Source organism: Mobula birostris, chromosome 6 (genome assembly GCF_030028105.1).
Source record: "Mobula birostris isolate sMobBir1 chromosome 6, sMobBir1.hap1, whole genome shotgun sequence".
NCBI classification, from domain to species: Eukaryota; Metazoa; Chordata; class Chondrichthyes; order Myliobatiformes; family Myliobatidae; genus Mobula; species Mobula birostris.
The window spans coordinates 141,997,500-142,010,493 of record NC_092375.1 but is presented as its reverse complement, the minus strand read 5'-3'; the positions used below and the strand labels follow the sequence as shown (position 1 = coordinate 142,010,493).

General features: G+C 40.2%; 1 protein-coding gene across 2 annotated transcripts in view; it reads right to left on the bottom strand.

Moving 5' to 3' along the window:
* vps8 (VPS8 subunit of CORVET complex) overlaps positions 1–12,994 on the bottom strand; it is a 662,306-nt gene that overhangs the window by 261,678 nt on the left and 387,634 nt on the right. For both annotated transcript variants that reach the window (XM_072261484.1, XM_072261483.1), the window contains exon 42: positions 8,815–8,984. In XM_072261484.1, coding sequence (XP_072117585.1) covers positions 8,815–8,984 — 170 coding nt within the window. The remainder of the gene's footprint in view (positions 1–8,814; positions 8,985–12,994) is intronic.

The window sequence follows — 12,994 nt, the reverse complement described above, 5'->3', positions numbered from 1 at the left end:
CCCTCAATCTTTAACATTCTAGGGAATAAAGTCCTAACTTATTCAACCTTTCCCAATGAAACACATCCTCAAGTCCTGTCAAGATCCTTGTAAAGTATCTCTGTACTGTCAATTTTATTTACATTTTTCCAGTAGATAGGTGACCAAAACTAGACACAACCCTCCAAATTAGGCATCGCCAATACCTTTTATAATTTCAACATAACATCCCAACTCCTGCCCTCAGTACATTGACTTATGAAGGCCAATGTGCCAAAAGTTTTCTTTCTGAGCCTATCCACCTATAACAACTCTTTCAAAGATTTATGGATCTGAATTCTCAGATATCTCTGTCTAACAAACACCTCAGTTCCCTACTGCTCACTACGTAAGACCTACCCTGGTCGGTCCTCCCAAAGTGCCACACCTCACACTTGTCTGCATTGAATTCCATCTGCCATTTTCAGCCCATTTTTCCAGCATGTTCAGATCCCGCTGCAAGACTTAATAGTCTTTCTCACTGCACACTATACCCCCAAATTTGGTGTCATTCGCAAATTTGCTGATCCAGTTTACCATGTTATCATCCAGATTGTTGATATAGGTAATAAGCAACAACAGACCCAGCAGTGATACCTGTGGCACACCTTTAGTCATAGGCCTCCAGTCGGAGAGGCAACCATCTACTATCACTCTCTGGCTTTTCTTGCACAGCCAATGTTTAATCCAATTTACTACCTCATTTGAATGCAAAGCAACTGAACCTTTTGACCAACTTCCCATGCAGAACCTTGTCAAAGGCCTGGCTGAAGTCCATGTGGACAACATCCTCAACTTTCCTGATAACATCCTCAATATAATCTATAAGGTTGATTCGACACAATCTTCCATGCATAAAACCAGGCTGACTATCCTTAACCAGTCCTTGTCTATCGAAATACTTACATATCCATTACCTTAGAATACCTTCCAATATCTTTCCCACTAAAGATGTTAAGTTCATTGGCCTATAATTTCCTGGTTTATTCCCTTGGTTTAAACAATAGAACAACAGTAGCTATCCTCCATTCCTCTGGCACACATAGCTACGGCTGCTCTATATTCACTGCTAGGACCCCTGCAATTTCTGCACCTGCCTCTCATGGGGTCCAAGCGAACACCCTTATCAGGCCATAACACCATAAGATATAGGAGTAAATCTAGGCCATTTGACCCATCAAGTCTGCTCCATCATACTATTATGGTTAATCCAATTTTCCTCTCAACCCCAATCACCTGCCTTCTGCCAGTATCCCTTTGTGCCCTGCCCAGTCAAGAATCTATCAACCTCTGCCTTAAATATACATAAATACTTGGCTTCCATAGCTGTCTGTGGAAAAGAATTCCACAGATTCACTATTCTCAAGCTAAAGAAAATCCCCTCACCTTCATTCTAAAACAATGTCCCTCTATTTTGAGGCTGTGTCCTCAGGTCTTAGACTCTCCCACCATAGGAAACATCCTCTGCACATTCATCCTATCAAGGCCTTTCACCACTCAATAGGTTTCTGAGATCACTTATCATTCTTCTGAATTCCAGTGAATACAGGTTCAGAGTTATCAAACGCTCTTCGCATGACAAGCTATTCAATCCTGGAATCATTTTTGTGAACCGCCTCTGAACCCTCTCCAGTTTCAGCACATCCTTTCTAAGATAAGAGGCCCAAAACTGCTCACAAAACTCCAGGTGAGACCTTACCAGTGCTTTATAAACTCTCAAAATTACACCCTTGCTTTTATATTCTAATCCTCTTGAAAAGAATGTTAACATTGCATTTGCCTTCCTCACCACAGATTCAACCTGCAAGTTAACCTTTAGGGAATCCTACAGAAGGACTTCCAAATCCCTTTGCATCTCAGTTTTTTTTACTATTTTCTCTCCAAATACACAACATCTACCAATTCTCCTTTGTCTATCCTGCTTGTTATTTTTTAAAAGAATTCCAACAGATTTGTAGGCAAGATTTTCCCTTGTGGAAACCATGCTGACTATTTCATCTTGTGCCTCCAAGTACCCTGAGACTTCATCTTTAATAATCAACTCCAACATTTTCCCAACCACTGAGGTCAGACTAACTGGCCTATACTTTCCTTTCTTCTGCCTCTTTTCCTTCTTGAAGAATGGAGTAACATTTGCAATTTTCCAGTCTCCTGGAACCATTCCAGAATTTAGTGATTCTTGAAAGATCATTATTAAGTCCTCCATGATCTCTTCATCCACCTCTTTCAGAACCCTGGGGTGTGTACCTCATATGGTCCAGGTGACTTATCTACCTTCAGACCTTTCTGTTTCTCAAGAACCTTCTCTCTAGTATTGGTAACTTCACACACTTCATGACCCCTTGTATCTGGAATTTCCAGCATACTGCTAGTGTCTTCCATAGTGATGTCTGATGAAAATATTTACTCTTTGGAATGTATATATCCCACGCCTTCCAAATTGAGTCGAGACATTCTAGCTATTGCTGCTCTGCCATCATCCCTGCCAGAGTTCTTTTCCAATCATTTCTGGCCAACTCCTCTCTTAAGCCTCTAGCTTCTCCTTCTCAAATTTCAGGGTGAACTCGATCATATTATGATGATTTGCCCTTAACGGTTATTTTAAGCTTTCTAATCCAGGGGTCCCCAACCTTTTTTGCACCGTGAACCGGTTTAATATTGACAATATTCTTGGGGACTGGCTGACCGCAGGTGGGAGGGGGGGGGTGTTAATCACAACCAGAATATAGGTGATAAGTCAACTACAAGTCACTTATCAGTGGCTAATACAGTCAATTTCGTTTCTAAAAGGCTTTATCTAACGAATTTAATATTAAACACACAGCAGATATTTTCCTCGCCTGAATATAGTGATAAGTCAATTATAAGTCATAAGGGGGTTCCTTATGTCCAGTCTATTCCGCAATTTAGTTTTCATTGCATTCATTGCAGAAAACTCCGCTTCGCAGAGATATGATGTTGGAAATGGAAGCAACGTTTTCAGTGCTTTCGTAGCTATCTCAGGATATTCAGCCTTGACTTTGATCCAGAATGCCGGCAGAGATGTTATGTCAAACGTACTTTTCAGCCCGCCGTCATTTGCAAGCTCAAGGAGTTGATCTTCTTCCCGTGCTGACATGGATAATTCACCGGGGACATTCACAAATGGGTCACGGACCCATTCCTTTGCACGTCTTGGGTCATTTGCAGTTGGAAAGTAATGCTTGAATTCTGTCGACAGCAAAGACAGGTGTTCGTGCACCTGCGGTGAGCCTTAGTCTCTCCCAAATTCCCAGCTAATGTTGGGGACATGTCAAATATGCCGCTGTCCACTTGCCGTCCCCACAGTTCCAGTTTGGCTTTGAAAGCAGACACTTGATCTGCCAACTTGAAGACAGTTGTCATTCTTCCCTGAAGAGACAAATTGAGTTCATTGAGCAGGTTGAAGATGTCACACAGATAAGCGAGTTTTGCTATCCACTCCTCGTCACTGAAGTGTGCTGCCAGTGGTGACTTTTTGAAAGAAATCTCTGTAGCTGCTGTCTTAACTCAAATACCCTGGCCAGGGCTCTCCCCCTTGACAGTCACCTGACTTCAGTGTGTAGGAGAAGCGTTTGTGCTCTGCATCCATTTCCTCGCAAAGCTGCTCAAACAGACGTGAGTTAAGGGCTTTTGCTTTGATGTGATTGATAACTTCAACAACGTCACTCAATACCCTGATAAGATCAGGTGACATTTCTCAGCTAGCCAGCATTTCCCTGTGTGTGACACAGTGTGTAGACTCTCATTCAGGAGCAACCTCTTTGACTCAGGTAGTGAAACCAGACTCGTTAAGCCGTTCCAACAGCTGTGCTTTGATGTCCTCTGCTATGTCATCGATTCTCCTTGAAACTGTGGTAGCTGAAAGAGAAACCTGTGCCATCTTGATGCTTTTCTCAACAGTTCACAGCACATGTCCTTGGCAGCAGGCAGAATCAATTCTTCACCAACAGTGAAAGGCTTCTTAGCCTTAGCAATACGGCTAGCCACTAAGTACAACACTCTCAGAGCAGTAGCATTTGTGGAGGTGGTGGCTCTCAGCACTTGCTTCTGTCCCGCTTGCTCACGTTTTTTCCGCTCAAAAAACTCAACAGGTTTGTCTTTAAGTGCAGGGTGCTTGGATTCAAGGTTCCGAAACAGTTTTGAGGGCTTCATTGCCTCATTAAACAGCTTGTCTCCACATATCATACACAGGGCTTGGAGCATGCAAGTCAACGGTCACAATAAAGTCATATTTTATGTACGACTTGCCATATTTTCTCTTGAAGGAAGCTTTTTTTTTTGCAGTCTCGGCCTCATCTGTCTCTTGCGCTATCATCATCTTTACGCCTTTTGTGTCCCCTACCATCTCTTCCAAAGAAACTCACAAGCGGCGTTTGTTTTTTACTCATCGAGTAGTTGCAGGTTAATGACCGGCTGATGACCTTCAAGTTCAACAGTGGGCATGACAGGGAATGAGAAAAAGTGCAGCTGACTCATATCGTTTCCTCACGGCCCGGTAGCACATGCTCTGCAGCCCGGTACCGGTCTGCGACCCGGTGGTTGGGGACCACTGTTCTAATTAATTCAACTCTAATCAATGACTAGGCCCTAGGGATTTACCCACCCTAATTTGCCTATAGAAAGCAAACACTTCTTCCTCTGTAATCTGTACAGGGTCCATGATCTCACTGCAGCTTTGGCTCATTTCTCTAGATTCTGTGTCCATCTCCCAAGTAAATAAATATGGAAAAGATCAATTTAAGATCTCCCCCAATTCTTTTGGCTCCATGCATAGATCACAACTCTGATCTTCCAGAGGACCAATTTTGACCCTTGCTATCCTTTTGCTCTTAATATATCTGTAGAAACATTAAAATTCTCCTTAACCTTAACCTTGTCTGCTAGAGGAACTTCGTGCCTTCTTTGAGCCTACCTGATCTCCTTCTTAGGTGTTCTTTTGCATCTCTTATACTCTTCAAATACTTCATTTACTCCTGCCTGCTCACACCTGCTATGTACCTCCTTTATCTTAACCAGGGCCTCAATATCTCCCCAAAACCAAGGTTCCCTAAACCTCTTATCCTTGTCTTTTATTCTAACAGGAGCATACAAACTCTGTACTCTCAAAATTTCACTTTTGAAGGCCTCCCACTTATCAAGCACACCTTTGCAAGAAAACAACCTGCCCCAATCCATACTTGCCAGATCCTTCTGATACAATCAAAATTGGTTCTCTCCAATTTAGAATCTCTGCCCAAGAACCAGACCCATCCTTTTCCATAATTACCTTGAAACTAATGGCTTTATGATCACTAGATGTAAAGTGTTCTCTTACACAAACTTCTGTCACCTGCCCTGTCTCATACTCTAACATTAGATCTGGTATTGCTCGCTCTCTAGTTGGGATTTCTGTGTACCGATTAAGGAAACTTTCCGAACACATTTGACAAAGACTTTGCTATCTAGCCCTTTTACAGTATGAGAGTCACAGTCAATACGTGTGGAGTTATAATCACACACCATCATAACTTTATGTTTCTTGCTCAGAGAGAAATATCTCTCTGCAAATTTGCTGTTCTAAGTGCCACGGACTATTGGTTAGTCTATAATATAATCACATTAATGCGTCATACCTTTCTTATTCCTCAGTTCTACCCATAAAGCCTCACTAAATGAGCTCACCAGTCTGTCCTGATTGAGATTGCCATGACATTTTCTCTGACTGGTAATGTCACTCCTTCATCTTTAATCCCTCCCACTCTTAACGCACCTAAAACAATGGAATCACGGAAAATTGAGCTGCCAGTCCTGCCCCTCCTACAACCAAGTCCCACTAATGGCTACAATGCCATAATTCCACGTGATGATCCATGCACTAAACTTATCTGCTTTTCCTACATTATTCCTTACACTGAAATATATGCAGCTCAGAACATTAGTGCAACCCAGCTCAACCTTTTGATTTCTGACTTCCTATGTAGGCTTAGCAGTACCTTTCTGCACAACCACTCCACTATATGTTCTTTTGCTCTGGATCCCATTCCTCTGAAACTCTAGTTTAACATCTCCCACCCCGCAACACTAGCAAACCTTCCCGCTAGGATATTGGACCCCTTCAGTTCAAATGCAATCCATCCCTTCTGTACAGGTCCTACCACCCCTGGAAGAGAGCCCAATGATACAAAAATCTGAAGCCCTCCCTCCTGCACCATCTCCTTAGCCATGTGTTAAACTATATGATATTCCTATTTCTGGCCTCACTAGCACGTGGCCCTGGAAGCGATCCTGAGATCATACCTTGGAGGTCCTGTTCTTTAAATTAGCACCTAACTTTCTGAATACACCTTGCAGGACTTCATCGTCCCTCCTACCCACGGCATTGATATCGATGTGGACCATAACCTCTGGCTGCTCACCCACCCACGCGAGAATGCTGTGGACTCAATTCGAGATATCCCTGACTCTGGCAACATACCATCTGGGAACCTTGTTTTCATCCACCAGCACGCTGTCTAGTGTAGAGATAATGTATAGACTTGGATTGTTTCTTTTGGAGCACTGGAGTCTGAAGGGAGACCTGATGGAAGTTTATAAAATTATTAAAGTTATGTATAGGGTAGATCGTTCAAGTCTCTTTCGGAGTGTAGAAATGTCAAATACTAGAAGAAGGGGGAAACTTTCAGGGAATGTGAGGGGGAAAGGGATAGTTTCTTTTGGCACTATGGCTGGCACAGACATCAAGTGTTCTATGATTCATGCATCATTTGCTCCGCATGAATATTAAGTTGGTTTGGAGGATTTAGATGGAGTCTGGGAGTCAAAACATCTCTTTGAGCTCAATTGTGTTTCCCTTTCTCAACAGTTTGAACCAGACCCTGCCTCTACCTTTCACATCTGTTTGGAGTTCCATTCTGCTGTCTTCCTTGCAGATCCATCGAAGCCACACCCTGCTTTCTGCCTTGCACGTCTTGAGCCCTGCTCAGCCTTCTTTACAGCCGTACCCCACCTTCTCCCTTTTTAGGTCCGCTTGAGTTCTACCCTGATGGATCCACTCCCAGTTTGCCATTTCCACACAGGATTATCCTGCTGCCCACTACTCCTACACCCTCGAAGGCTACCCTCACTTCATTCTGTCTTCGCAGACAATTTATTCTTCTCTCCACCTAGTCCGCTGGTGCTCCACCGTCCACCACTTCACTTCCCGCAGTCCACTCTCAGTCTCTCCCCTGCTTCACCCTGCAGCTAATAACTGCTGTGCAGTCCTCTGTTAATTGCCTCTGCTTAGTCCATCCCTGTCCTCAGTTTATCCTACAAGGTCCAATTAATAGAACAACATGCCAATGTGGTCAGAAAATCTTTATTTCCTCAATATGCAGTAAGGATTTTCAGGCACTTCCAAATGTTTACTTTCAGCAGTGACACATTGCCCTCTCATTCTAAACTCAGATGATGTTAACATAGGGGTCTGCAATATATAAGACGTTTCAGGTGATTTCTACTGTGCAATGAAATGAATTCAACTGTGCAAAATTACAATGAGAACTCAATTGTGTTTTGTTTGTGTGAGATGATTCATGTGTAAATGTTTGTGTAAATGTTGCATGGCTCTAAGACCAACTCCCTCCCATCATCAAAGACTAATTCTCTATATAAATCAAAATATTAACTATCTGGATATACAGACAACACTGTTCTGTGGAATAAAGGTAGCTAATGGAAAAAATAGTGATTGGCAAAGATGTGCAGAGAATTAGACAACTGAAATGGTAACAAGGTCACACTATGCACTTAAGCACATGAATGGCAAGTGTAAAAAAACTGTTCAGGGTCACTAATCAAAGAATAAAGGCAACACAGACATTGCACACCTTCCCGTGTTGACTAATCTTTTAAGCAAACTGCAGACTGGAGTCTAAAATAAGATCTTCAGCTTTTATCCTTTAAGCTTTCCATTCTATTTAACTACTCATATTTCTAAATATCTACTTTTGGAGTCATTTTAATGATAAAGTAACTTACTGAGGTAGTTTACAAACTTATCACAATGTTATTTCAAGTCAAGTCAAGATTATTGTCATTTAACTATATACATGTATATAACCACAGAATGTAGATTCTCCAAACTAGGGTGTAAAGCACAGTACATTACACATATAACACACACAACACACAGCATTTCTATCACTAGAAACTAATAGCTATCACATATACTTTGCCATAAAAACAAGTCCATAATAAATACTATCCAATAAACTATTGTTGTGACTGAAAACCCTCTAAGTTTTTGTAAAGGTTTGCTTTGTTTTATATCTTATTTGCATCTGCTTTTTGAGAGGTGTGCATGAAGAAAGTAGCATGCTGGTAAAACATCATCCATGATCATATGAATTGCAGAACAGAAATAAGGTGCCACATGGCCAACTTGTTTATTATTTATGTTCTTATTAATTGCATATCAAATGGTGAACGTTTGGAAAGTCTGCAAATATCAAAGACATTCCCAAATATCAAGCATGGCTTAATTAGTTATGCCTTGCATTCCTATGGCAAGGGATGTTACTTACAATGCCTTAAACTGTACAGAGCCTCTCAGATTTAAAGTTGATATCAGCTTCACAGACCAAGCAGCTGACAAATGGTGGACTTCAAGTAAATAAATATTCTGTCAGTAAGGGAGAGTACAAGTGGTTTGATACTCCCAACAAATTTCAGGTCAACAAAGAAACATCAAAAGGTATGGAATAACAAAACCCTCAGCGTAGTTAGCGTAAGACAGTGACAAGGTATTGCACATACCTGAACACAATGACTTCTTCTGTTCCTTCCTGTTTCCTCTTGTACTGCTGTAGGCAGACACTGCAGTGCTCCTGTTTGGGGTTTAGTCCCCTACTAACTGCTGCACGGAGGTTGCAGAGTGACCAATGGAGGTCGTGGTTCAAAAGGTTTGTTGTGGTTTCTAACAACGTCTGTAAAAGAAACAGCAGGTAAAGGAACCTTTTAATTCAACCCTGTGTTAATGCCACACTAATTCTGTGCCAACGTGCCAACATTCTCTCTATTTTTTTTTTACAGCTGTGTGGAACAACCATTGTTCTAAGCAGGAAAACTTATACACAGATTGAAAACTGCACAGCACTTTAAATGTTTATTTTTGCAATATGCACATCAAACAAATGCAAACCACAACTCAAAGCACAAGTAAGTGACGTCAAGCTGTCAAAACAAAGGCAAAAGTAAAACGTTTTGATGAGATGGCACTGGTGTTCAGCGGGCGAGATGTTTATTAACAATAAACCACTGACTTCTATTCAGTACTTATTGTTACAATTTGTAACAGCATTGTAACATAAAACACTAATAATGTAAATATGTTGAACTAAAATATTTCAAAGTAAAGGTTGCGGTACATTTATTATATAGAAAATTTATGAACTATATTCATTAACACATTAATTACAGGGTATTTCACAATTATATTAATATAGATTTCATTACCAGCATAATTTCAAAATTATATTAAAATTATATAAAAGAAAATTCCAGCTGTGCAACAACGAAGGCTATATGTGTGGGGCCATTTCAGTTACTGAGCCACACACCCATGCATCTTAAGGAGAACAATGCAACACACTCACGTTCTTTAACCATGAAGTAGGGATGAGGCAGATATAGGAGTTTTAGATATAGTGCGATTGAACTTTTCAGTTTTTCTATACAGGTTAATTTCAGGATATTGCTTTGGTGTTTTTCAGTTATTGAAAATAACTTTAAACAAGAATGCATCAATTTCTAATCACAACTAAATCAAGAACTTGAATAATAATTGTACACTAGATTACATTTCACCTTAATTATTTCTTTAATAAAATCATAAACCTGAATCAGAATCAGGGTTATTATTATCACTAACAAATGTTGTGAAATTTGTTGTTTTTTTTCTCCAGCTAAATGTTATGGTGGTGCAGCAAACCTATATATTTAACTTTACTAAGGGCAAACCAACTTTACCTGCTTATTTTTAATATCTGTTGTATAATAGCCTTTATAGTTAAAATTATCCAGCTTGCTAAACAACTGCCACATCAGGTTATGCAGAAGTCAAGAAGTTTATCATTGCCTGTGATTAAGACAACAATCAAGTTATTGTTAGATGTTGGTAATATTTGGATTCATTTCTAGGGTCACTGAATTGAACCTAAGAATCCATGTATGACTATTGCTTTGTTAGGTTTTATGGAATTATAAAAAAAGTATACAAAAGCATTTTAATGTCAAGAAATATAAATTTGCCATAGTGAATGGAAATCCTTCAACAGAATCCTTCTCCTTTTGCCATAGTGAATGGAAATCCTTCAACAGAATCCTTCTCCTTTTCCTCAAAATTAATCAGACATATATTGGTTGGCATGGACTCAATGGGCTAAAGGATCTCCTGGCCTATAATTACTCTATGACATAATGGAACTTGATTTCACACGTGGCTGAGCTGCAAATGCCAAAGTCAATCCTTTGGAAAAAGATAAAATTAAAGAGTTTTCATGAAAAAAAATCTGATTTATTTTCCAGTAACAGTTTTGAAGGAATTTACTTTAAAGTGAAATGTTGTTTAGTGTCTTCTAGATAGACACATAGCTGAGGAATTAATTAATTGTTATCTGCTGCTACATCCAAACGACCATTATCCCTGGATGATCCTCAACAATGAGTGAAGGCTAAATGTTCAATTTACATTTCCAACATGTGCATGTTTTAAAAACTGAGCGGTGACATTCTTGGTGACCAGATGGAGAATGAGCAGTCATGTGCATTGGTTTGGTCTTCAATTTAACTGAGTTGTTAAAATTAAAGAGAATATGATAAATAGCAAAAGGGATCCTATCAAAAACCTAAAGCTCACTCATATCTCTTGCAGTAGAAAATTAGGATTTTTTTTTCCAGACCTGAAAGATACCGAGTCATTTTGTTTGTAATTGTCACTAAAACTATCATATTCATCAAAATGGGAAATGAACATATACATAATATTACCACCCATGCTATTCTACTCAGGCAGACAGTGTGCCTCATGAGTTTGTACACACATGCCTAGATAAAATGGAAACCCAGAATGCAAACTAGGGCTAATCAAAGCTGATAAAAATCATGGAAGATTCCTGTCCGAACTTCTGTGTAATCAAAAGTAGTCTGGCAGATAACATTTGTCAACCTTCCACAGGGAAGTGATTTCTGCCCCAGCAAGGAAGGAGCACATCAAGAAGGCATTGCACTAATGAATAATAAGCCTTGCAGGTATCCCATCTAACGAGGAAAGAGCCACTAACAAGGTCTTACCCTGACACATACTGTAATGATGACATATAAGCTAATTTCTCTTCTGATCAAAATAATAAAAAAGTGATTAACAGCTAATTTATTGTAAAATACCTAGAAAGTAATTTAGAAACATTAAACTTTGCATTAGAAATTCAGCACTCAGAGAGTTAAGTGATAAACTCAACAGACCTTACACTGCCTAACACAAAATGAACAAGTGCGCCTGTTGCAAATTAGCATCTCACAGCAGCCAATTAAAATTAACAGCCATAATGCTTAATGAAATGGAACTCATGATATAATTGATTCCTTTTTATACTAGCAAGTAGCCTTCCAGAATACGGAAAACACCTTAGAAGAGAACAAAAAGAATTCGTTGATTAGGCCTGAGCCCTAAGAACTGATGAAGGGTCTTGGCCCAAAACGTTGACTATACGCTTTCCCATAGATGCTGCCTGGCCTGTTGAGTTCCTACAGTATTTTGTGTGTGTTGCGAGCACTAAGACCTGATTGGATTAAACTGCAAGTCCAATTTATATTTATTTGAAGGGAATTATTAAAAAAGGAAATTCCATATTTTGAGACTGCAAAATAGAAACATAATGTTGATTCTTCACACCTGAAATAAGACAAGCAATATATGTATTACAAGAGACACAAAAGACTGCAGATACTGGAATATGGAGTGGCAAAGAATCTGTGGTAATATGTCCCTGGGTCAAGCACCTTTTGGGGGGTGGGGTTGGGAGGAACTGTCAATGTTTTGGGTCGATATCCTGCATTAGGACTGAAAGTGGAGTCGAGAGCAGGAAGTGGTAAGCCAGAGCCATTAGATCATTGCTGTACCGAGGTTTGGTAAGGATGATGGGCAGATAGAGCTGGGGAGGAGGAAGGGGAGACAAAGAGGGCAGATGAGTTTAGGTAAGAAGAGGGGAAGTGATGGCGATAGTGGAGATAGGTAAGAAAGCGATAAGCAGGAACATAAAGGCTCCAAGTGGTAAATTTAATAAGTAACAGAGGTGACACTGGGAACCACTGGGGGAAATTCAAGGGCAGGTGGAACTGACATGGAAGAGGAGAATATCCAATGTGTAAAGTCTGTACGTGGTTGGTGAATGGCTCAAAATGGGTAATGTGGTGGTGGTGGGGGGGGGGGGAGGGGTTCTTGGAGGAATGGGAAAGTGAACAAAATGTGAGGACCAGAGGTGGATAAGGAGGTGGGGTGGGAGAAATGCAGGATGTACTGTAGGTGTTAGCTGAAATTTATACCATCAGGTGTAGACTATCCATGTGTAATTTGAGGTATTTTCCCCCTAGTTTGTGTTGGGCCTCAATCTAACAGTGGAGAAGGCGAAGGAAGAACAAGTCAGTGTGGAAATGGGAAGGGGAGCTGAAATGACATGCAAGCAGGAGTTCAGGATGGTCATTGTGGACAGAGTACACATAGTTTACAAAATAGTCACGAAGTCTGCACACGATCTCTATGACTTTTCTTTAATTGTACAGATAAATTGTACAAGTGTAGATTCACAGATATACAAAGATGCCTATTTGCATGTTTTTAGTGTTTTCCAATCATGTATCTATCTATATATTGTTTACATGTTGTAACTGTACCTGACATTAGCACTTCTCTGGCAATTCACTTCACATAGCTAACACT